Raw genomic sequence first — 27,262 nt, 5'->3', positions numbered from 1 at the left:
TCGTGTCAGGTACCACTTGAGCTGTCAACTTGCTCACCAGGAGCATTGTATCTCCTGGCGAAGCGATTTAAAGTACTTCATTTACAAGTGTGACATACTTAGCCTAATTTCTCTGTTTCATCTCCTCTTTCAATTTTTCAAGGTGCTTTTCCAAAAGTCTAATTAAGGGAATCACTTTGCTCAAGCTATCAGTGTCTGAACTCACTTCACAGGTGACTACTTCGAATCGTTTTAGCACCTTGCACAACACAGAAAGTATTCTCCACTGTGCTGAACTAAAATACATTCCCCCTCCTTTTCCCAATGTCATTGCTTGTGGAGTAAACGTGGATGGCTTTTCGCTGTTCCTCCATGCTCACAAGCATATAAAGTGTGGTTTTCCACCTTGTACCCACCTCTTGCTTCAGTTGGTGGCAGGGCAAAATACATTGTTCTTGCAGCTACTGCAATTTCCTACATGCTGTTGCAGAATGCAGAAAATGTCCCAAATTTTTTTGGGCCACAGACAGCATCTCCTGCACGTCCCTGTCATTTTTCAAAAAGCTCTGTGTGAACAAAACAGGGAAATGCGATGGATTTCATCCAGATGTCATGCTCTCACAATATTGGTGGCGTTATCATAAATGACATATCCGTAGGAGAGTCCAAACAGGATAAGCCATGTTGCAATGACATCCCTTAGTTTTTCAAACAGGTTGTCATCGGTATGCCTCTTAGTGAAGCCGCTGATACACAGAGTAGCCTGCCTTGGAATAATCTGCCGTTGTTGGGTACATGCTGCTGAAGGCAATTCACCAACCCAATTGGCTGTCACAGTCATATAATCTTTAGTTTGCCCAGTTCCGCTTGTCCACATGTCTGTGAGTAGGATGGCATTTTGTAGCCCAATAATTACATTTTATGGAACCTTCTGGTAGAGGTGAGGAATTGCTTTTCTAGGAAAATGGTGTTGTTATGGAATTTGGTAACAGGGACACAGGTCCTCAATTAACTGTCTAAAACCAGCTGCACTAATTGTAGATATTGGACGCTGATCTAATACTAGCATAGTCGCCATGGCTTCTGTGATCCGCTTTGCAACTGGGTAACAGCTTTCCTACTTGCTTCCTCTTGCAAAGGATTATTTTAACAGTCATTTGTTGTAAACTACTAGTAGTTGTCTTCCTGGTCTACTTTTGGGTTGAAGATCCACCAGCAGCAGTGGGACTAACGCTCAAGAATTATTCAGAGTAATCCTGGATAGGGGAGAAGTCATCTAGCCTTAGCAACTTGGATGCAGGAATAACTCTGATCACTAGTGAGGATATTGATGAGGAAGTTATTGTCGTAGTGGCTTTTCAAACGCTACAAATGGCTAGACAACTGTTTTCAGGATTGGGTAAAAATAATTGCACACGTAAGAGGTAGATATTTGACGTAGAGGGATTAGTATCATCATGACTGAGGCTGGAGAGTGACAAGAACAATGTGACTGGAGACTGACAAGGACACTGTCACCTCTCCTATTTCTGGGTGAGCTATGGCACAGTAGAATATCACTGGAGACTTTAAAAAAACACTGCCTGCCCTATTATTTGAATTTCAGCAATGACAATTAGCAATAGAGCAATGCCACGTAGACTGGCAACACTGGGAACTCTCCTATTTGTTTGAGCTATAAGGCCACAGTACAATGTGACTGCAGATTTTGAAGAACATTGACAGCCCTATTATTACTATTTAAGCAATGACAATTGGCAGTGGAGCAATGAACCTCTCCTGTTTCTGTGTGCGATATAACTCAGTAGAATGTCACTGCTCCCTCTCCTCTTTCTGTTTTAGATATGATGCTGCCCAACGGCACTAGAGACTGCCAAGAACCGTGCTACCCCTTCTGTGTCTCTCTCTGAAATGGTGCTGGATCGCCGTGGAGGGCCGTACTTATAGAAACCAAAACTCGCGAGATCCAACAACACAACTATGACTTTTTTCACGTTTTCACTTCCGATTGCGTGCGAAAGTACCGAGCCGGCTCGGCTCTGTACTCGGGTCAGCGAAGTTCGGGTGGGCTCGGTTCTCTGAGAACGGAGCCTGAGCATCTCTACTCTTTACACAGTTAACACAAGACAACAACCCTCTGACCAACATTGCTCTGTGACTGGATCAAACAGCCCACTAAACACTTTTTACCTTTCCATTCTGGCTAGACCAATATGCAATATGAAGCACTTAATCTCATTTATCAACCTCCCATTGTCCAATAGATTGTAAGCTTGCAAACAGGGACTTCTTACTTCTGTCTGTCTGTGTTACCTAGTATTGTTTTATTGCTGTGTTTGTTCCCAATTTTAAAGCGCTACGGAATTCACTGGCGCTATATAAATAAAAGTTGACGATGATGATCTATATGGCCAAATTGATCATTTGGTTATTAGGCAGATTGTTCCAAATGTCCAGATAGCAATGCGTTACTATAACTAATGGTTTTTCACAGTCACAACTTAATCTTGAATATCTTAATTTCTGACAGGCTACTGAAATGTTTATACACACACACACACGCGTATAGTGTGTATGTGTATATAGATATATATATATATAGAGATATATATCTATCTATCTATATATAGATTTATTTATATATATATATATATATATATATATATATATATATATATATATATATATATATATATATATATATATATATATATATATATATATATATACATAGATATATATTTTGCATTTTTAAGTTTAGTTGTTCTTTAAAAAACAATTGTAGTGTATCTCAATGTACTGCTTCTCATTTGCAAAAATTAAATAAGAAAAAGTACAAAAACTTTGTAAAAAAAAATGTACATATATAACGTCCGTGTGCTTTGGACCATATAAATAAATTTATGTAAGAGAAGAGAACACATAACTTTGGTACATTTTACATTTTATGTCGTCCTGTTCTATGTGAACTTAAAAGCTTGCATTATCTGATGCCTTAGGGCGAAGGATTGTATTTGTGCATTTCACTGCTACCTTCAGTGTGGCTGCTGTGTACAAAGCCTACATTATCCAAGCACTCTATCCTGTCTGCCAACTTCTTATATGTTTAAGTGAAAATGCAGTACGCATCTGCGCTATGACATAAACACCCTGGAGCACTGTGCCAAGCTGAACATGGCATCTTTCCAGTGTTAAGTGCAAGTACTTAAAAAAATCTCTCTTGTTTACCACATAAAATGATTTTTCTTGCCTCTGTAGAATTTATTTATATATTGGTTGATTAGTTTTTTTTTGTCCACACTTCTGCTGTGCACCTAGTTTAAAGATATAGATCTGAAGGACATGTGTGACAAAATAAGAGTCTAGAGTGTAATTTAACTTGCCTCTAAACCACTTAAAAATATTTATCTTTTTCCCCAGCAGGCAGGGTGTGTTTTTGTAGTGAGACTAATTAAGCAGAGCACCTGAAGGGAACTCCGGCCCCATAGCTAAAGAACTATTGTTGATTTTTACACTTTGGGAATTCCCAAGGAAATAATCACTGACCAGGGCAATCGTTCATATCCAAGTTGATGAAGGACATGTGTCAGCTATTAGATTTTCACACCTCCGTGGACCATCCACAAACGGGCAGCTTGTTTGAGCACTATAACCACACATTAAAGCACATGATGAGGAAACCTGTGGCGCAAGACAAAAAAGATTTGGACTCTCTTATTCCCTATTTGTTGTTTGACATCCATAAGGTACCTCAAACCTCAACAGGGTTCAGTCCTGAGTTATTATTCGGGAGACAGCCAAGAGGTATCTTTGATTTGTTGAAAGATGGGTGGATGCAACAAAGCCCCAGAGAGCCAAGTCTGCTACAATTTGTGGCACCAATGTATGAGAGGTTAGGAAAGATGGGACACATTGTACAACAATATGTAAAAGAGGCCCAGAAATGGAGAAGTTATGATAAAACTGCTGTAGTTCGATCTTTCAATCTTGGGCACAAGGTCCTGAAAGCAGAAAAGCAAACTTTTTGCCCGTTGGCAAGTTCCATATGAAGTCCTAGATGCTGTTGTTCCTGTCAATTACAGGGTCCGTCAGTTGGGGAGGAGAGGGGAGGAACAAATATACCACATCAATCTCCTTAAACCTTGGTATGATGAGAACCCCTCTTTTCAGTTAATGGGTACTGTCATTGAAAAATCTGAAGTTCCCATAGAGCCAGCTTTATCTGTTAGGCAAAAACGGCAGACTGAGGAAATGATATGCCGGAATAGGGATATCTTCTCTTCCATTCCTGGACACACTACTTTAATTGTCACTTCGCCATATGTTTTTGTGAAGCAGAAGCCGTACTATATTCCTTAAGCCAAACAGGATGTGGTGAGAAAGGAGAATGAGCAGATTGTCCTGCTGGATGTGAACAGCCCTATTGTGCTTGACCCAAAACCCACTGGGTGTATTCAGTTCTGCCTCGACTTTAGACGGTTAAACAGTGTATCCCAGTTTGATGTCTAACCTATGCAATGGGTAGATGAACCAGAAAAGAAAAGAAAAGAGCTGCTGCACTTACAGATATGTTAAAGAAATCTTGTCCAGAACGGTTAATCAGAGGCTGCTTGGTCAGATCTTCAGTTATCCTTCTGTTCCTCTTCAGTACTACAAGCACCTGACTTAGGTTCTTCCTCCAAACAATATCCTCTGGTGTCTGCTTAGGTGCAGTCTTGTCGCAGGAGAAGAATGGAATAGGAAAATCCTGTCCTGTATCTGAGGCGGAAGTTGCTTCCAAGGCAAAAATATGCAGTCGTGGAGAAGGAATGCCTCGCCATAAAATGGGCCAGAGAAGCTCTATGCTATCATCTTTTATGCAGAGAATTTTCACTTTTAACAGCTCTTGCACCTCTGCAGTGGATGTAGAGTAACTGGGAGGTAAGTGGACAGCAACCTTTCAGATTTACAGTAGAACATAGCTGTGGATTTTGCTTAAAAATTCAGATGCATTGTCACAAACATTTTTGTTCCTCGCAAAGTCTACTCCACCCTAAATGTTGAAGCTAGGGTGATGGATATGTGACAATGGGGGTGGTTTACCACAAGAGGAGTTAGGTATACAGCTGACTCTGCAGGGCATGGTTGCAGATATTACACATTTATTCAGCTCTGCCCCTAGTTTAAAGAGATACAGGTGGAGGACATATGTGTGACAAATAGTGTGTGAATTAACTTATATATTTTGAAGTGGTTTAAAGAGATCTTTTTCTCAGCAAACAGCAGCTGGTATAGTGGGCCTAAATCATTAAGCATAAAAAAGGAGTAACTTTGCATCTGGGCAAAACCATATTGCATTGCAGGGGAGCTAAATTTATAAAGGGGACAGATTTATAGTTGGGGTACGGCGTGTCCTAGATCAACTTTAAATTTCAGTGTAAAAATAAAGCTATCAAGTATTTGTGTGCTACATGAAAAAACAGACATTATTTAACTTATGAGCAAAATAATAAACAAATTCGCACCCCTTGCATTGTAACATGGTTTGTCCCGGAGAGCTTTTATTCCTTTTTTTTTTTTTGCCTTTCCTGAATGACTCAGGCCCAGTGTGTTTACTGAAAAACTAATCAAGCAGAGCACTTGAAGAGAACTCCTCTATAAAGGTGGGAGTGTCACCTGTTCATCAAGCTAGGGCTGTGAGAGGAGTGTGACTGACGCTGAACAAGTTGGCTGTTCGCATAGAACCAGGGATCAAGAAAGTGTTGAATTTTGTGGTATGAGCTACTTTGCTATCCTGACAATATAAGCAACGTACAAACGTGTGTGTATATGTATGTGTATATATATATATATATATATATATTCATTTCACACATTCTAATATCACATCAGTAGGACAACGTGTATTATAATACACCCACTACTGTACAGATATTAGAAATCACCTTTTATGTGTTACTTTTTTATATGGAAAGGAACTACACCTTCTTTTCTTCAGTACTTACTAGAGAGAAACAAATGGTTCGAATAATACATAACAGTGAAAATGCAACAGTTCCAAGAAAATTATTAGGGGGAATCGGCATGTATTTGAGAGGGATAGGTCGTGTCAAACTAATCTAATTTCTACAAGGAAGTTAGTAGGAACTTAGACCAAGGTGGTACAGTAGATTTGGTTTTGCAAAGGCCTTTGATACAGTGCCACACTAGAGGTTGGTTTACAAAATAAGGGAACTGATTCTAGGAAACAACATTTGTACTTGCGTCAAAAACTGGCTGGAGAATAGGGAACAGAGAGTTGTGATAAATGTAGAGATGGGCGGACTCGGTTCCCCGAGAACTGAACCCACCCGAACTTTGCCTCTCCGAGCACCGAGCCGAGCAGGCACGGTAGTCTCCCGCCCGTTTGGCATCGAAATCGAGGCAAAACGTCATCATGACGTAGTCTGATCTCAGAGCTCGGTTCTTGCAATATTTGAAAAGCATAAATACCCGCCTACACAGCAATCCATCGCCATTTGACAGAGGGAGAGAGCAGGGTTAGGTCACAGGCTGTATTAGAGCAGAGACAGAAAATAATTGTACACCTTATTCTTTGTATTATTATTTCAATTCTAATCTATTCAATTCTATTATTACCAATTCTATTAGCAATTGTTAGAGCAAGAAGAGAGGAGGATAGAGGAGGCTTTTTTTTTCCCAATATTTTGTACTACAAGTGCATTGGGGTGTCCCATATTCCCCAGTGTGAAACAATAAGTTTTCTGGCTGCCAAAAGTCATATTTAGCAGCATTATCTATCTATACAATATTTTGCACTACAAGTGGTTTGGGCTCATTAAAATGGATTCAAAGCAGTCCACATATGAGCAGAATCAGCAAGCAGGTGCTGGCACCAGTCCTGATGGTAGTGTTCCCAGTACCTCATCTGGTAAAGCCTATGTAAAAGTACATAGTCTTTTTAAATCAGGGAAAAAAACATACACCCCAAAAAAATTTACCGTGTTGAAGTGAAAAAGAAGTGTAGAAAAGTTAACTGCCGATAAAAAAAAAAAAAAAATTGCCAACGTGCTATTCTACACACGCAGTGGCAAAGTAGGAATGAGACCTTCGCCTTTCTCTATTAGTGGCAGATCAAAAAATGTTACTGAGCCTTCTTCTTGTACGGTCACTCGTGACCAAGCAAGACCAAGTAATTTGGAGTCTAAATCTACTGTTACGCGGGAAAGCCGAGCTGCAAGAAAACAGTAAGGCATTAGAGGATAATGTATGCTCTGAATCAGAAATGACACCAATCCCTGTGGAGAGTCCATCCACCAGTGGTATGTCTAATCGTGAGTATTCTGTTTGTGTACCCTTAAAGAAGGGCCCTTTCAGCAGTTCTGCTGATGTGTGCCTGAACAGCCCGAGTGTAGCCAGTGATACACAAATTGAGGATGCCACTTTGGAATTAGAAGAGGTTGAGGGCGCTAATGATGATGTTGATCAGGATGATGCAGACAGATACCAAACTGCCTTTTTCCATTTCAATTTATATTGTACAGTCTGTAAGAGCTGAATTTTGTACTATTTTCTACAAGTGGAGGGGGGCCTATAGAGACAGAAACCAGACTGCCTTTGTCCATTTCTTTAGATATTTAACTATAAGTGTAGGGTGTAATATACACCCAAAGACGATGGTATGCATAGATGGAGAGGAAGACAATCTGGTTTGTGTGTAGAATGAATTAATGACGGCTTTCATAATTATATAGCTTTACAATTACATTACTTATCCAAGAAACAGGTGGAGCACTAAATTTGGTTATTTTATGCCCAAAAACATTGATATTTAAACAAAATTCCAAAACAAAACCAAAAACCAAAACACGCAAGGGCAGTTTGGCAAAACCAAAATGACGGTAAACCAAAACCAAAATACGGGGGTCAGTGAGCATCTCTAGATAAATAGAACATTTTCCAATTGGTCAAAAGTTTTAAGTGGTGTACCTCAAGGTTCCGTGCTGGGGCCATTCCTTTTTTATTTTATTTATTTATTAATCACCTTGATGATGGTTTAGAGAGCAAAATTTCCATGTTTGCAGATGACACCAAACTCTGTAAGATAATAAAATCAGAGCAAGATGAAGTTTCTCTGCAGAGGGACTTAAACTGGAGGGTTGGGTGGCCAAATGGAAGATAAAGTGTAACATAGATAAATGTAAGGTTATGCACTTAGTGATCAAAAACAAGTACACAAACAAGCAAGCAATCTATAAAGTAAATGGGACAAATTTAGGGCAATGGAAAAGGATTTTGGAGTGCTCGTAAACAGTAGACTTGGCAATAGTGATCAATGTCAAGTAGCAGCTTCAAGGCCCAATAAAGTATTGGCATGCATACAAAGGGGCATAGATGAAAGGGGAGTCAGTGTGATTTTGCCACTATATAAATCATTTTTAATACCTCATCTTGAATACGGAGTACAGTTCTGGGCACCACTCCATATAAAAGACATTTTGGAATTAGAAAGGGTTCAGAAAAGGGCGACAAAATATGGAGTCATTAAGTTCTGAAAAAAGGTTAGCCAGTTTAGACATGTTTACTTTACAAAAAAGGCATTTTAAGAGGGAACATTATTACTATGTACAAATACATTAAGGGTTAATACAGAACTTTCATGGAAACTTTTTACGCCAAGAGCTGTAGACAGGACACGCGGTCACCCCTAAGGTTAGAAGAGTGGAAATTTCACAACCAGCAAATGAAGGGGTTCTTTACAGTATGGGCAGTCCAGATATGAAATTCACTGAAATTCACTGCCAGGGAAGGTTGTGAAGGCAGATTCAATTGTTATGTTTTAAAAGGGGTTAGACACATGTTTAGCTGAAAAGGGTATCCATGGTTATGACCATTAATTAAAATGAAGGACATTAGTGGATCCAGGGAGAAATAGGACTGCAGTATTGGGTCAGGAGGGATTTTCCCTGATTGAAACAGATTGGCGGGTGTTTTCTCTGGATCAATTTCAAATATAAGAACAATTGCAGGATATCCAAAAAGGTTGAAGTTGATGGACTTGTGTCTTTTTTTCAACCTCATCAACTATGTTACTGATATTATTCTATATAATGTGTTTTTATGTCTACTAGATTACCTAAAATAAAATGTTTTGTCAATTTATTTGTGTTTTAAAGATCTATCTATTCTCTTAAAACTATTACAATGTATGTTGTATAATGTTTTTCAGGTGCAAGTCCAAAACCTTCAACTACAGGAAGCTTCCAACAACATCTGTTATAATTGCATTTTATAATGAAGCTTTATCAACACTGCTCCGTACAATACACAGTGTATTAGAAATGTCTCCCTCAGTACTTCTGAAAGAAATTATATTAGTGGATGACTTCAGCGATAAAGGTACTTACTGGGAACATGAAATGTGTGGATCTATGTTATACAATCATCTTACAGTGTATCTTGTATGACTGCTGTCATTTGTACATGCTTGTAAGTTGGGTTAGGTACCTTATACCGATGATGGAAATGCAGACATCGGATACCCTGACATGACGAGACAGAAGGTTTAATTACCGACAAAGTGCTAATAGTTTAAAAACCAGACGTCAAACAGTTCTGACGAGTGAAAATCTCAACAGGCTACAATGACGTCAGTTTGAAGGGCCACACAATGATTTGTGCTGTTAAGCTGCTAATTTAAGGAGGCACCGACTGTACAATGTACTAGGCTTTGTAAATAACATTGTACAGCTGGCACCTCCTTTAATTGACAGCTTAACTCATAGAATGGGCATTCAAACTGACGTCCTTGTAGCCTGCCGGGATCTTCATTTGTCAAAACTGTTTGACGTCTGTTTTGGAAGCTGTCACTATTGGCACTCTGTCGGGAATTACACCTTCAGTCTCGTCATGTCAGTGTTTCCATAATCTATGAGTAATGACTACCACCGTGTAAGATAATTATCACTTTGCTTTCTGCAAAGTTTAAAGTAAGGAAGGCTGTGAAAGAGTCTGATTGGGCTTGGGTAGCGGCATGAGAGAAGTCTTGTAGAAGTGAGTGCTAGCAGGTTTTCAGAGATAAGGCAAGATGCATATCGCAGGTGGATCTAAAAGAGAATGTTGAGCTGTATGAAGGAATGATATTGATTACTCTGTGGTAGGTGAAGGTGATAAATCTGGAGGACTTAGGGAGCCAGTGTGGCAATCTGCTTAGTAGTGTGGTGGATTTGGAGCTGCAAGAGTGGAGTTTAAGATTGATTGAAACAGGGATAGATGGCAGAGGGGAATGCCAGATAGAAGGAAGTTACAGAAGTCAAGGTGGAATATAAGAGAGTTGGCTGAATCTTGGGTTAGAAAATGGCATCTTCTAGCATAAAACATGCATGTGACAGAACTGGGAGGGAGATTGGAGGAATAAAGCAGAGGTCAATTGTGACACTAGGGCAGCTGGCTTGAGAAATTGTGATGTTTATATGAGGAAGTTTTAAGGGTATGCAGTGACTTGAACATTTTGAGCTTTAGGTAGACTTTGAATATCCATGGGAGATAGCCCAGAGACCATTGTTTACACAAGATAATATAGAAAGGTTGTGGAAGTAGACATAGAATTAGATTATATCAGTGTAGAGGTGGTAATGGAGACAAGTAATTAGTTCACCAAGACAAGGATGTAAATTGAAAAAAAACAACAACACATGGGGTTGAGAAAAAAGACTTGTGGGACCCAGTAGATGGTTGTTGAGGAGAGCAAGATCATCACCATCTATTTATATAGCGCCACTAATTCCGCAGCACTGTACAGAGAACTCACAGCAATTCCTGTCCCATTGGAGCTTACAGTCTAAATTCCTTAACATACACACACACACAGACAGAGACTAAGGTCAATTTTATAGCAGCCAATTAACCTACTAGTATGTGCTCCAGAGGTAGACACAATGGGTGAGCAGTTGGCTAGGTAGGAAGTGAACCAGAAAAGAACTGTATTATGAAAGCAATGGAGTGAAGGGTGTACAGGAGAAGGAGGACATCAAGTGTGTCGATCGCAACAGAGAGCTCCAGGAGGATTAGTATAGACTAATAACGGGTATATTTACTGAACTGCGAATTTGAAAAATGAAAGACGTTTCCTATAGGAACCAATTAGCTTCTATCATTTTGTAGAATACACTAAATGAAAGCTAGAATCTGGTTGCTGTAGGCAACATCTCCACTTTTTCAGACCCGCACTTTAGTAAATTTACCCCTTACACTTTCCTGTAAATTGATTATTGAGGGCAATAATCAATTGATTAGCAATTGATTAGTGAGGGCAGTCGAGAAGGGAATAGAGGAAAAAAGTGAGAGAGATTGTTGTACATGTAATTTAGACTCGTAAGGGAGGAGATAAATATGGCAATGGGTGGAAAGAGATGGATTGGTTAGAATTGGTGAGATGAGTGTGCTTTTAAATGAGGCTGGAAATGTGCTAGTGGAGAGAGACTGTTTGAACAGGTAAGCCAGAGCTGGACATACAGTGAGTGATAGGGAGCAGAGAAGTTAGGAGGGAATAGGTTTGTGATGGCATGTTTTATTTTAGATGATGAGATGAGTGCAGATACTTTGTCCTCTGTTACTGTGGTGGACTGGTAAATGTAGAAGGTGGTTGGAGTGTTCGTGGTCTGACATTTAGAAAATAGTTTGTTGAATGCTGTTGATTTTGTCTATGAAGTAGGTGGAAAAATCATGGGCTGTGAGGATGGAATGGGGAAATGATGCAGGTAGGCAGAGAAGTGAGTTGAAGGTGGCAAAGAGGTGTCTGTGTTAGAAGACTTGTGTATTAGAGAAGTGAAGAAGTATGTTTGCTTGGCACTGTATGTTGAGGCTTGTGGTGCATTGTCTAGTGCTGACGTGAGTGTGTTGTTGAAAGAATCAGTCAAATCAGGTGTGGACAGGGTAGTTATAGTAAAATACCATACATGTTCTATTGACTGTACTTTGGTTTTTATAGCCGAAACAAGCTGAAAGGTATATATACATATAAAATGAAAGATATAATTAATATTTACTATATAGTTCAAACAAATCATCTCTTCTTTGAATTAAGCAAATTAATTCTGGCCCAATAGAATGTTTACAAAGTGGTTTCTTGAGATTCGTGAATCTTAAGTTTTCCTATGTCTATTAAACCATTTAATACTACAAAACCTCTTTTTATAGTATTTCTAAAATCCCAACTTGAAAACTATATCAGTTCCTTGGAGAGAGTGCGTTTGATCAGGACAAAAAAACGTGAAGGACTGGTGCGAGCACGTCTAATTGGTGCAACCTACGCCATAGGTGATGTGCTCACGTTTCTGGACTGCCACTGTGAGTGTGTCACTGGTTGGCTAGAACCACTTCTAGAGAGGTACTATATTTACATTTTATTAAATATAATTATTCACTATGGTGTGGATTTATGCAGTATATTTTACATTAAAGTGTATTTTAGGAATGTTCTGCTCCAAAGTGATGTGTGTCAAGAGTAAAACTTTAGAAATAGGTGCATTATAGATGCTGGATTTTGTGAGTATTTTGGTGCATGCCATAGTAGTAGATCTACCCTAGTGTCAATTCCTGTGGTTCACATTTACTAAGTTGTAGAACTTTGATTCCATAACTGTAGCACTGGCATTCATGACCCTTTAAATCTGGTCAGGGTTGTGGTGAGGAAGCAAATTTATGTGGATTGAGGAAATCCTTCATGAGGCATTGAATAGAAAAAACACCTACTTAAATTTGTAATTTTTAAATGAACACTGATAATGAAAAGAGATTCCACTCAGGTCTTATCAAAAGTTTTTTCTTTGTAAATCTACTCATAAGAGGGCAGGTGAATATTTGACTCTGTTTATTTTATCTGATGATGCTTCTGTGAGGCCATCTATTAAACAAGCACTATTGAAATTTTGCAAGGGCTACTACCTTAATCATTGATTCCACTGATATTTTTTAACAATAGGTGACATCCAAGAAGGAATAGTATTTTGGCAGAGCTGGTATGTACAGAGAAGCCATAGTGTTAGAAATAGCATGGAATTTCCAGGTTGCTGGCTAATAGAGTGAAGAGGAAGAAAATCCACTGTAATGTTGTGTGCCTTTTATATCATACAAACTATAAACACTAATTACAGAGATAATGTAATTAGCAAAATTGTGGTGATTAAAAAATCCTTGTGTGAACCATGTCCCTGCATTAAATGGATGGTAATTATGTATTCATGTTCTTGTGCAGGATTGGAGAGAATGAAACTGCAGTTATCTGTCCTGTAATTGACACAATTGATTGGAACACCTTTGAGTTTTACATGCAGACAGGTGAACCCATGATTGGCGGATTTGATTGGCGATTGACGTTTCAATGGCATGCAGTGCCAGAACTTGAGCGCCAAAGAAGAAAATCTAGGATAGATCCTATAAGGTAATATAGAAGTGCTAACATTGTTAAATCAACAATAAAAATGTGCTAATTGTGCCTGATATGGAATTGTTTTGGAATAAAAACATCACCAAGTGCCTGTAATCAACACATTGTATAGATTGTGATTAGTGCCTGTCTAGCTCCCTAAACATATTGCCTGATGATGATATTTTGACACTAATGAATTACATAAACCAGATGTAAAATATACATAGCACTACATACCATCAATATAGACAATTAACAAACTTATCAATTCAAATGGGAAAGAGATACACATATGCATACATGTTACCAAATGCAGCTTACTTACAATTGAATTACTGAATAGGTACATGTAGATAAAAATTTATTGTATGTATCACTGCGGGGATGGGGGTCATAAATGGGTGTGGATGATAGAGCTATCAATACAGTTTACATGGAGAACTTCATCCAAAGCACTAAAATAACAAAATACATACTGTAGATGTCATGACCATCATCATCATCATCATTTATTTATATAGCGCCACTAATTCCGCAGCGCTGTACAGACAAACACTCACACAGACAGACAAAGAGGGAGATAGACAGTCAGAGACTAGGGTCAATTTTTGATAGCAGCCAATTAACCTTGCAGTATGTTTTTGGAGTGTGGGAGGAAACCGGAGCACCCGGAGGAAACCCACGCAAACACAGGGAGAACATACAAACTCCACACAGATAAGGCCATGGTCGGGAATCGAACTCATGACCCCAGATGACCATGAATTTAGGAGGTGGCTAGCTATGTTTTTGTTTTTTTGTTTTGTTTTGGGGGTTTTTACCCAAATGAGTCATTTATCCATAAAAAGATTGTAGTTGTTCTATTGCTAGATTATTTGTCTCAGATGAATACATATTTCAAATAGAAAATTAATACAAGTTTGGCATGTCATGCATCATCTTTGTAAACTGTTTTACAAAATAATTAAAATGATAATTCTGACCACAGTGATGTTCAGTCTCACAATTTGGAAATACTGGCATCAGTGTCAATTAAAATGAACACTAAATCAAAAATATAAGTGACCTTACAGAACATTCACACATGCACATATTTTAAGAGCTGTTGGACAATTGATTCACATTTAGTATGCAGCTCTGTACATTTATTCTCTGTTATGAGCCATTTGAGTTTGAAATAGGCCCACATACTGTCTATGTTTTTTTAATTGACTTAAAGACACAAAGTATGGCGTGCAAAGGAAGGAAAATCTTTTTCCTTAAAGGAACTAAATATATTGTTCAATATATTCAGTTCTAATAAGCGTCTAACTCTCATTGAAAACTCCGATGGTCTGTTCTACTGGTGCTGGCCTTGCATTACCAATACCTCCAGAATTATGATACATGAATAATGATTAAAAGTATTACCCAGATGGAAATTGCAGATTAATTTGAACTTCTGAAAAAAATTCAAACATTTGGAAAAGGTAAAACTACCATTGCTGTAACCAAAGTAAGTTATTTGCCAACGCTGCATGGTGTAAATCTGATGGAAAACCAAAGGAATTAATAAGACATTTGCTTTCATTGTCCATCATGCGCTAGATCAATTTTAACGTGATACAGGTAAAATCGGACCAGCAGTGCTCCCTAGTATGAGTCAAAATAGCCAATGTATCATCATCATCATCACCACCATTTATTATAATTCCATCATTCTCTGCCCCATTGGGGCTTGCAGTCTAAACTCCCTAATACACACACAGATAGACACAAACACTAGGGTCAATTTGTGAGCAGCCAATTAACCTACCAGTATGTTTTTGGAGTGTGGGAGGAAACCGGAGCACCCGAAGGAAACCCACGCAAACACAGGGAGAACATACAAACTCCACACAGATAAGGCCATGGTCAGGAATTGAACTCCTAACCACAGTGCTGTGAGGCAGAAGTGCTAACCATGAGTTCATACTTGCACTAGACATTCTGTATAACCTTTTATCTGGTTGCTGTGAATTTATTGTTGGTTTTGCCCCTTGAGCAGTATTGTTAGTACCCTTCCAAATAAATACATACTAAGAAGTAAACAGTTTTTACTCTGTTTTGGCCAAATTTGGGCACTTAAGTTGACCTCTTGTTAGTTACACCCTGGTTTTCAGTGCAAGACATATCAAATATAACAGGTGAAAATGAACAAAACTGACATTGCTTGTATCCTCTGCATAGTCACTATTCTACAGTACATGTGGAAACTGTGTCCTGTGTGGCTGGTTGTGACTTGATAAGTGGGAAAATATGTGTGTCTCTGTATTATATTTTTTTTGTCTGTGAACTTCTAATTGTATCTCATCTTACTGAAATTGTACAAAGGAAAATATTCTGCTCAAGTCTATATTCTTGAGTGTTCATTACAGTCTAGACAATTTCTCATCCTGCTATTCATACAAACTCAGTGTCGTCATACTCTAGCCATGTCCTCATTACGCCACCCTTTTTGTCTGCTCTACAGCTCTTTTCCTACATTAAAGGGTGAAAAATAGCTGCAAAATAAGCCATTTATGCTTCGCTGGGTTTGTTTTGCATTTTGGCATGTTACTATGTTTTCATACAGGACTTTGTGTACTGTTCTGTATTGTGTGTGTTTTGGCTTTATCGATCTGTTTCAGTGCTGTCCAACAGGTGTATCTATGAGTGAGATGCAGCCATCTAAAAACAATTCTGATAACCTCCCTGGCCTCTATTCTGTGATATATTGATATAATCTTCTCACACACACAAAAGTGACACTTGTAATAAAACGCGAGGCTTTCATGCAGCTGCTCGGCCATGGAAACCCATTCCATTAAGGTCCCGCCGGACAGTTTTTGTGCTTACATTAATGCCAGTGGAAGTTCATAACTCTTCAGCTATGGAATCAGCAGAGTGTTGGTGACTTTTACGCACCATGCACCTTAGCAGTCATTGACAGCGTTCTGTAATTTTACGTAGTCTTTCGCTTTGTGGCTGAGTTGCTGTTGTTCCTAAACGCTTCCACTTTATAATAATATCACTTGCATCTAACTGTGGAATATCCAGCAGGGATGAAATTGCACAAACCTTCTTATTGCGAAGGTGGCATCCTATCACAGAACCACACTTGAAGTCACTGAGCTCTTTAGAACGACCCATTTTGTATCACAAATATTTGTAAATGAAGACTGCACATCTGACAACAGGTTTGATTGAAACACCTCAATTCAATAATTAACAGGTGTGGCCAACAAGCAAATTCTAAAGTATTAATAAAAATTGTAAGTACTGAAATATGATTTAAACCCCTTTGTCTGTATTTAGTTGAACCATATCTGGTAGCTGTTTATAGCCAGCAGTCTTTTTGGATAGTTTTATAACAACTTTTTACACTGAAAAGTAAAAAAAAGTGGTAATGGCTGATTTAAGGTCTTGCTACAGATTTTCGATGGGGTTAAAGTCAAGACTTCAACTGGGTCACTTGAAGACATCTGTTTTTTTTAATGTTTTTTTATTAATTTATTTTTATGACAAGTCAGTGTTGCTCTTGCAGTTTGCTTTGGATAATTGTCCTGTTGAAATACAACCTTCTTTCCCAGTTTGAGTGTTTTGGCAGAAGGTAGTAGGTCTTTGTCCAGGACTTCATCTATAATCAACGTCATTCATCTTTACATCAATCCTGAGAAGACTTCCAGTCTGTCGCTGAAAAGCCACTTCATAGCACTACTGATGATGGTGATGCCACTACTGCCAAACTTCACAGTGGGAGTGGTGTTACCTGGCGGGAGTGCAGTACTTTGTTTGTACCATATATGCCTCTGAAATGTGGCAGAAATTATTGTGGTCTCTCAAGACGAGAGTTGAACTTTGTAGCCTCAATGCATAGCAATGTCTTCTACATGGTGTTTTGCAAACTTTAGTGAGCTGAAATATGGTGATTTCTTCCTTGTCATACCCCCATAAAGTCCCTATTGATGGACTGCCTTGGAGCTTGCTGACTGATGTAGTTACATTCTACTTCCACTTCTGTGAAATATATTGCACTGAGCTCCAAGAAATATTCCGTGCCTTGCAATCCTTTCCACTGATTACTTAAATTGGGGAAGTCAATGAACAAATTGTGCGACTTTTAAGGTAATCTATTGCACCTGTGCAAACGTAAGTTTACAAGTACATTTCTATTTCTAATTTTTACTAAATTGTGGAAATACTATAATATTTATTTTGATTTGACATGGCACTCAGTATTTTGTGAATCTGTACCAAAAATCTAGTTTCAATCTATTTCAAATTCAGAATGCACAGCAACAAAATGTGAAAATGTATTGTAAGCTGAATACTGCAACAGCAGTGGATATTTATTTGATGCAGTCTTTGAAATATGTGGCATTTTTTAAATCGCCCATTATTCTCAAAATGTGAATTGTAAACCCAAAGCTATGTTCTTACCAGCTGGTACTTTGTAAAGGTTACACTTTTTTTTTTTTTCCCCATGATCGTTTATCCACTAGATGACACCAATTAATTTGAGTCTATAGTGGGTGTTTTAAGACAGGATAAACATATAATGGAAATATAAATAAAAAAGAAGACATTAAACATAATTTATGAAAGTGTAAATAATGCTCACTATATATAGTCAGGGCTGCCATCAGAAACTGTGTGGACCAGTACTAAATAATCTGGCAGGGACCCCCCTCCCCATACACGTGCCCCCCTTTCTCTTTGCCATACATACACCCCCTATCCCTCATCACAGCACATGTGCCCCTCTCCCCTACCCCCAATCACAGTTAATGTGCCCCTCTTCTATCTGCCACTCCCCTCCCCTATCAAATAAATACCCAATTAACTTACCTTCTCCTCAGCAATGCTGCAGATCCCGGTCACTGACAGACTGGGAGCGCCATGCGCTTGGGAGCGGCAGCACAGCGGAGATGGGGCAGCATGGTCGGTCAGACTGAGGGGACAGTCCAGGGAACCCAGACAGATGGAGAGATCTGTCCGGGCCCCTCACAGCTGTACTGGCCATACCCCTCTGATGGCGTCCTTGTATATGGGTGCAGGCCCACATTACACTTTTGGGGACAGACACCGTAAAATCTCTGCTCCTACTTTTGTGGGATTACGTCTGGAATTTTGTGTAGTAGTAGAATAGGTTAAAAAATGTTTCTTCAGCATCTAGCCTCACTTTAGCCAACCCACACATTAATTTAAATTTTAATAAATACTGCTTGGTTTAGCCCCATTTATTTCTCAAATTACTAATGAAAGTAAAGTGGATATTGGCACTTCTTCTAATATGATTGCTCCATTGAAATATTGTATGTGCACATTTACTTTATCAAAGGGACCGGACGGTGAGAAAACAAATTTATCCCAAATATAGCTCGGGGTGCCTGTATCCACCCAGCTGTCTTTTATGGTTGAAAATAACATTTAAAACCTCTCTTGCAGCAAAGGAGGATGACTGTTGCTGCCTGCCAACTATTATATTCTATTGTAGGGAACAGAGAAAGGGGGAAATATGAGCATTCAGACAGTTATTACAAATAGGGTTTTTTTGCCAGCTCACAAGCAGTGAAGTCATTTATGTTTATTTTTCCATCTAAAGTCTTTATAATAATAATTTGAAAACCATGTTATAAAATGGGCCATATTATATACATAGTGTGGCTGGACACCAAAATGTAATCCCATAGGATAACAATTTTAGTAGATTATACATGCATGCCAACATTTCAGACCTCCATTCCGTGAGAGGGGCGATGTTTTTTTGGTTTTTTTTGAGTGTGGCCAAGTGGGACATGTCACTTGGCCCCACCCCCTAATGTCAGTCAGTTTGGCCTATTATAGTGGGGGCGGGTCCGCGATGGCTTCACTAAGCCACACCCCTACTGGCCAACTAATTGTACAGGCCAGGAACCGGGAGGCTGCTCTGCTCTCCCGAGGACTCCCAGAAATTCGGGAGTCTCACGGACATTCCGGGAGAGTAGCCAACTATGAGATTATATATTATTAATAACTTAATTGTAAATGTGACCATAGCAATTATTTTAACAAATCTAAGGCCTTATACACAAGCATTTAACACACGTTTTCCAATGCTATTAATCGTTCCTTAACACTGACAATCCAAAAAATAGTGTATACATATACTTTCTAATAAGCTTTCGCTTGTGTCAATTTCATAGTTGACTTAAGCTTTTAGAAGCGTTAATGCTCAGTAAAATGCAATGTGAGTACACTCACTAAGTGTATGGTGTATCGTATTGCAGGTAAGCTTTAATATGTGTCAATGAACTCTTTTTGTCCTCACACAGTGATCAAAGTACAAGGGTGTTATCCCATGCATATGAGAACTAGCACACAGTGCCCATTACATTATGGTTGATTTTGCAAAAATCTTGTCCATTAAGTAATTTGCTAATCAAAGTCATAAAGCATGACTCGCAGATCTCTGGGCCAAATCAAACTTGAGAAACTGAGTAACTTTTCCTTGTAATGTAGACTATTAACCTCTCTGTCACTTAAGGTAGTAAAATGTCACACATTTTTTCATAAAAAAATATTTTTTAACCTATTTTAACATCCACTGAAGAAAAGTGTTAAAATAATTATCTCTAAATCTACTTTCTGTTCTAATGATTAAATAAATTTGCTGGGCTATATTTGTAGTACTTGCAGGACTATATATAAATTTGCTGGGCTATATACACTTGCACACATTAAGATTATGAATTGAAATTTATGATTAGAAACATTCCTGTTATGGGGCAACGTAAATTCTTTTGGTTTAATTTTCCTACTTTTCTACATATTTGGATACCTGGTCACGTTAAAGATTCAGTTATGTAACCAAAACTTTGGTGAATCAGGTGTTGAATATCGGGACATAAATGTGTGAGAGATCCAGTTACCAATTTTTGGGTTCATTTACTTTTGGCAACCTGTATCTGCATTAGTCTGACTCCTGCCTTGTATACTTGCATGCAAGTCTCATAACTACATTCATTCCTGGTACTATTTTTGGATTCTAGATTTGGGGTTTATGCGTTGCCAAGACTGAAGTAATTTGGTTTATTCATAGCTGACACATCTAGAGAAAAAAAACAACTGTCTTTCTGTTATGAAATGAACAGTTAACTCTGTGATATGTTTATTCTGCATATTGGTTGCAGTTGGTAGTGGCCATACATCTATTCTCTTGTTAAATAAAATAATTTCAATATTTGAGCTTGCTGCATTTCAGTGTGTCTGTAGACCAAATACATAATAATTTAAAAGAATACGTATAAACGTATATGTATTTTGCAGATTATGTGGTTAAAAATAAATACTAATCTACATATACTTGTTTACTAAGCACTTTGGGTTTATATAGTACTAAACATAATAGACTTCTCTAGTGCAATGGACAGGAAAAAAGATATAGTGATATTATATTAAATTGTGACTGCTACTGTATGGTAGCCACTTCGAACACATTCATGTCCTGATATTCAACACCTGTTCCACCACATTTTTGTTTACATACATTAATCTTTAATATGACCAGGTATCCAAAAATGTAGAAAAGAAGGAAAATTAAACCAAAAGAATTTACGCTTCCCCAGAACAGGGATGCTTTATAATCATAAATTTAAATTCATAACCCCTTTGTTTTCATGTCTACATTTATTTTGTCCTCCTTGTATGTCCTTGTTTTACGTATGTCCTGGTTTCCCTACTGTACGGCACTGCAGAGCGCTGTGCCCCCTTACAAATCTACGATAATAATAAGTTCTAACAACTGTTAGCATATTAGCTGTAAAATAATTCCTTCAAAATATGTGACCATGCATTTTCTTCATTCATTATTTTGCTAATAAAACTTTTGACCTTTCAATTCTGTGCCTTGTAGACGGCAGTCAAAATTTAGGTGTGTCCAGCTATCTTGTCTGAATTGCCAGGTACATGTATAGAAAAGGGCACCACTCCTTCCCCTACATATTTTAACACTCCCTTGCCTCTCTCAAACCATCAGTTTATCAGATGTAAGCTTTCCAACCCACCACCACTTTAATATCTTTGTACTCTAACTCTACCAAGCTTTCTCATACCTGCAGAAATCTCAGTGTTATACATTTTAAACAACTTTAATTCTATAATTTCTACATTCTCCTGTCTTTATCTGCAAGTACTACATCTTCATTAAAACCTAACACAACCCTTGATTAAATGGCTAACATTTTTCTCTCTGCGTCAATCACTACCTCAGCCATAACACACTAAATAAATGCTCTCACATAAAGTAGAACAAAATTAGCGAAAGTCTGACATTTTTATGAATCTACTATTAAGCACTACTATCAAAAATGTTTTGGATACTGTTAAATAAATATTTTTACAATGTCTCATCACTGCTTAGGCTTCTTACTCTACACACCTCATTTTTAATACATTTGAATTTCCTTTCAATACTCCCACTGTTCCAACCACCTTCACTGTCCATCATTGCTTATGTCAAGGACAAGATCTGACATGAAATCATATTCTCTTTCCTGAGCAACAAGCTACTCAATTCCTTTCCCACACCTCCAAGCACCTTCTATTCATTAAAGCCAGCAAATGAAGAGGAAATCCTCCTACTCTTACCTGTTACCTACTTAACCCTATACCTTCACAGATCAGCTGATTGCTGTAATCTCTCACTCCACTGGTATCTTTACATCATTATTCAAGTATGCAGTTATTACTCCTTGTGACAGGATGGACCACCTATGCCACCCTCTCTGTTTTTGCTGGGAACCGGCTGGGCTTACTTTGCCACCATTCCCTTTCGTTATCCCAAATCTGCCCTTAAAAATGCTACCACCACTGGACTCCTTACTGGCATCCAGTACCGGGTTTCTTCTGGGTAACTGACGCTGCTAGTGTTCGCCGTTACTGGTGTACCTAGGCTGTTACCCCTGATCTCTTCTAATGGATCAGGGTTGCTGTGGATGGATCCCCCCTGGCCTATCACACTGGCTAGAGCTGCTGGGTAGCGTGCAGAGCAGTTGTACCAGAAAGCTGTGTCCAAAGTTTAGAACAGCCGGGAACAGATTAGAGTTAGGTCTAATCTGTAGGTCAGAGGGATAGAGAAATTTCCAAGCATGTCTTTGAAGAAAGTGATGTTTATTTGCTCACCTTGGTTGAAGGTACCAGTGAGCAGGTCAGATGAAACAAGAACAACTTTCAATACAAAACAGTACTTTTTTATACAGTTTTGGACATATCCTCACAGGGTAAGCCATCCCCCTGAGGTCTGAGCTATTTTTAGTATCAGGATGCAATATGTTTACCTAAACATGGATTTACATGCAATGAAAAGCTAACAATATTTACACTTATCTGTTATATCATAAAACTTGCTGTGATTTCCTGCATCTTGTTTTAGACACAGGAAATCTAAGTCTAATTAAACCTTCATGTGCCTCCAGGTGTGTTTGGACATCACACATCAAAAGGTCTAATTAACATGGGTCCTTTCTTCGGACAGTTGCAGAATACACATTTCCTCCACTTGAGAATTCCCAAAGAAAACTTACAAAACCCCAAACAAGTAATTTCCCTACACCAAAATACACAAGAGTTCCTCAACAAAGGCTTATTGCATCAGGTATATAACTCAGAAATAATGCATTTCCTCTAGCAAAGTTAAAACAAAAAACAAATTTCCTTTCCTGGTCTCAGAAATAAAGATATCTCCTTTACCAAAATACACACCATATCAAAGATAAGTACATTTGCAATTATATAAATAAGCACCCTGTGCTATTTCCTTCAAATAAATATATACCATTATAAGTGATCCAGTCACACTCCTATTCTGAAAAAAATGTTTTTTAACTCTGTCCAAAACTCGCTCAGATTACGTCCCAAGTGTCAACTCGCATGCCTCTCTAAGCTTCTTGAGAGGCTTGTCTACACTCTCCTCACATGCTTTCTTTCCTTGCACAATCTATTGGACCCTCTTCTGTCAGGCTTTAATTCCCAAGAACCACAGAGACAGCACTCACTAAAGTGGTTAGTGATTTTATCACTGCTAAATTTAAAGGCCACTAATCTCTACCGGACCTCTCTTGTATTTGATATTGATGAACACTTGCTTCCAAATTCATAAATGCTACATTCCTTAGGTGTTCGGGACACTGTCCCATCCTGTTTCACATCCTACTTATCAAATGGTTCCATATGTGTCATTCTTGACTAACAACTTTTCTTTGTTCCCTATGTAAATCTGTATTGAAATGATGTTACATATGTCTAGTAAACATTTGCATAATACACAAGTATCTCACACAAGAAATTGCAAAATCTTTAATTCATTGACTGATTATCTCCTGCTTTGACTTTTTCAATGATCTTCGTACTGGTGTTTCCCTAATCACATTCGCTGCTACAATCTATTTTGAATGTTTCTGCTAGACAAATTTTCCAAGCAAACGTTTCTACTAATATACAAAGCCATCGACAAAGCTGCACCAATATACATCTCTTTGCTTGTCTCAAAATGTCTCCCAGCTTGACCCCCTTAAGGACTATTCTTAGGCTGCACTCACTCTGGAATTTACTTCCTTGTACAACAAAACTGTCCACTAGTCCATAATCCTGCATCATTGAAACTCATTTCTTTAGGCAAGCTTACCAAATTCCCTGAACCATCTTCCCTATGCTAATGTACCCCATTATCAACCATTATTTACACAGCTCTCTCAAACATTAAATGTATTCTCCATGCGGACTCAAACCTCCCTTAGAGGCTCAAACTAACACTGTGTGACTAGATTATATATCCCTGCTAAGCACTCTGGCTGGACCAATATGCATTATGTAGCACTTAACGGTCATGTATCACTATTTTCCTATAGATTTGTAAACTTGCGAACAGGGCCCTATTTGTCTTTCTGTTTAATAGTCCATAGTTTTATTACTATGTTTATTCCCCAATTGTAAAGAGCTATGGTGTATGCTGTTGCTATATGAATAACTGGTAATAATAATTTCATGTCCCACAGGAAGGGAGAGTTTCTCGCCATATAACAGCTCACGAATACATTTGAGCAATCTGGACACTTAGCTTGGAAAGGATATTTGTGTCCTTTTGGTTTAACTATCTACAAATTAAAATTTCTACATATTCGGTATAGATGACAATGGGTGGACTCCAGTCATGGATGGTTGAGCAAGTATTACTGTTTACCAATTTTCTAAACAGAAAGTCAGAAGTAACAAAGTATAGTATTTTGTGTTGATAAAGTGGAGATGGCACTAGACAAGTGCTTACATTTCAGGTGTAAATCAGAAACTTTGGTTGATGAAATAATTGTACCATTGTAGTTGCTTTTAGTGACATAGTGTATTTGTGACAGCAAAGACTGAAGGCAGATTTTACTTTTTTGGTTTTTTTTGCTGGTATGTATGTATTCCCAAGCAAAAGTGAACCTTTCATATTAATTTTTTTATTTTCTTTATACAAGACGACTCTGGTATAAACTTAAACAGACATTATTGTAGCTATGCCTCCACAAATCCAGGCAGTGGTGATCCACTCCTAACAATTTTCCATTACATTTCAACAAATAGCTGCAGCACAGAAAGTCAAATGTACACATTTGAAGACAAAAGAAAGTTTGAAGCAGCTGATTATCTTTTCCCACCAAGTTTCAATGTTCTATAATATTCAAATATAAAAATTCATTATATGTGGATGATTTTTTTATGGCTGTAAACATGCAAAAATGCACTATATAACCAGTTTATTGTGATTTGTGGTGGTAGATGGCAGTGCTCTGATATGAATTACATATATATATATATATATATATATATATATATATTATATATATATATATATATATATATATATATATATATATATATATATATATATATATATATATATATATATTGCTTTCTGTCATGTTTTGTTTCAGTAAACATACATATTTCACTGTCTAAATACCCATAGCTTTGAAAACTGGATATATTTATTAGTTGAATTCTGCTAGAAGGTGAGTTTTCTACTTGTTCACATCCTCATTTTACGTTTCTAGAGTTTCCACAAGCTGCATTTCCAGTTTGACTGGTTGAGTTGCCAAGATGACACTAGCAATTACTGAAGACTTACAAGCTATTTGTTGACGGAGTTGCTGTTCATTTGTAACTAAGATAAAGCCATCAATTGCATTGATTTAGTACTGTGTTGATTGATGAGTATTAGAAGTGGCATTAACTTAATTATACCGCTACTTAAATCTAATTTACTCTGTATGCATTTTCAAAAATACACTTATGTCTAAATTTGTTAGTGACACAAAGCCAGAACTTGCGTTTTTATCATAGGCTGTTGATAAAAGTAAGCCTTTTAATAGTATACATTCAGTATTCTATAATTACAGCTACATTGGAGATATATGCAACTTCCTCCTTTCGTCTACAAGTAGGGCACGCTATCTAAGATCCAGGCCACTTACACCATTTGAGAGGCTTTGTACTCTAGCATGCCAAAACATACTTTTTCAACAATCTATAAATTACTAATTGAAGACAAATTTACACCTCATTTCACAGACACATGGGAGAAAGACCTTGTTGGGTCAGTCAAAAGCCGAAAGTGTCCATGGCTACTCATGCCTGTTCACAAAACATCTCTATTGTTAAAATACAATACAATACTTTAACATGATAGTACAGATGTCCGGAATTTTTAAATACATTTTGGGCTACAGTCTCTCCACTTTGCTGGAGATGTAACTTCTATGTGGGCTCCAAATTCCACATTTTATGGTCTTGTCCTAAGATCTTCCCATATTGGAAAAACTACACCTCTCTAAGTTAATCACAGATGCGGATGTGCTGACTGGCCCTGGTTTCTGTCTCTTGTCGTTGTCCAACATCCCCATTTCTACTTATAAAATGTGCTCCTTAAACACCTGAATTATGCAGCTAAAGCCTTGATCCTGGCGCGTTGAAAATCTCCCTCACCTCCAACTATCTCTGAGTGACTCACACACATTAAGCTTTACACGTCAATGGAAGATCTATTGGAGAGTAACTGGACCTCCAAGTCTACAGCCACTTGCTTCAATTGGCTGGAATTTAAAGAGACAAACAAATATTGTATTTTATTATCTTCTCTTTCTCTCTTGAGATATCACTATACTGAGGCACCCATATAAATTTCACCCTAAAACATACTACTGTTTTTCTCAGGCTCAACCACCTATCTAGGCCCCCTCACTTCCGCACCCTCCTTTCCTTATTCCTATCTGTCTCTCACTCACCCCTCCACCCCAGTGTCTGTATATGTTTTTATGGATAAGGAAAACATTTGTATATTGCTGAATTGCTTTATAAGTTCTTTGAAAACTGTTATGGTCTATTACTGTTGGTCTAATCTTGCTTAGGTCTAGATAGGATGGACTCAACCCTTTGTGGTGCCCAAATTAATTTTTGGTATTTTAAAATAGAACTGAAATTTCAAAACCAAACTTTCAGTTCCCTAATGAATCGAAACCCATTAATTCAGTACTTTTCAGTATAGTTTTATTGAGTCACATTCAGTATCGTACGTCGGTATATTGAATTTCAAATTCTGACTTCCAAGTGTTAATGGTGTAAAAGCTTGTGACATTTATTGAGTGGCATATGTTGCTATATTTGTGTCTGTTTTTTTTTTCTTCCATGGTATGGTCCTATGAAAGCTATATTACATGACCCTTTGAAACAGCTAATTTCTAGAAAAGAACAAGCGAAGGACATTTGTTCTAACACATTCCAGCCACATGTACATAATCTTATAGCGATTTTATAACTGAAAATGAAAATAAAAGATTGGGCTGGGGCATTTTCCAGGGG

At 37.9% G+C, this 27,262-nt stretch overlaps 1 protein-coding gene across 2 annotated transcripts in view; it reads left to right on the top strand.

Moving 5' to 3' along the window:
* The window catches only part of GALNT4 (polypeptide N-acetylgalactosaminyltransferase 4), a 79,617-nt gene that overhangs the window by 27,429 nt on the left and 24,926 nt on the right, over positions 1-27,262 (top strand). For both annotated transcript variants that reach the window (XM_075212836.1, XM_075212837.1), the window contains 3 exons: positions 9,188-9,357; positions 12,157-12,346; positions 13,214-13,399. In XM_075212836.1, coding sequence (XP_075068937.1) covers positions 9,188-9,357; positions 12,157-12,346; positions 13,214-13,399 — 546 coding nt within the window. The remainder of the gene's footprint in view (positions 1-9,187; positions 9,358-12,156; positions 12,347-13,213; positions 13,400-27,262) is intronic.

This window comes from Mixophyes fleayi, chromosome 5, assembly GCF_038048845.1.
Source record: "Mixophyes fleayi isolate aMixFle1 chromosome 5, aMixFle1.hap1, whole genome shotgun sequence".
Classification (NCBI taxonomy): domain Eukaryota; kingdom Metazoa; phylum Chordata; class Amphibia; order Anura; family Limnodynastidae; genus Mixophyes; species Mixophyes fleayi.
This window is presented reverse-complemented; position numbering and strand designations above follow the sequence as displayed.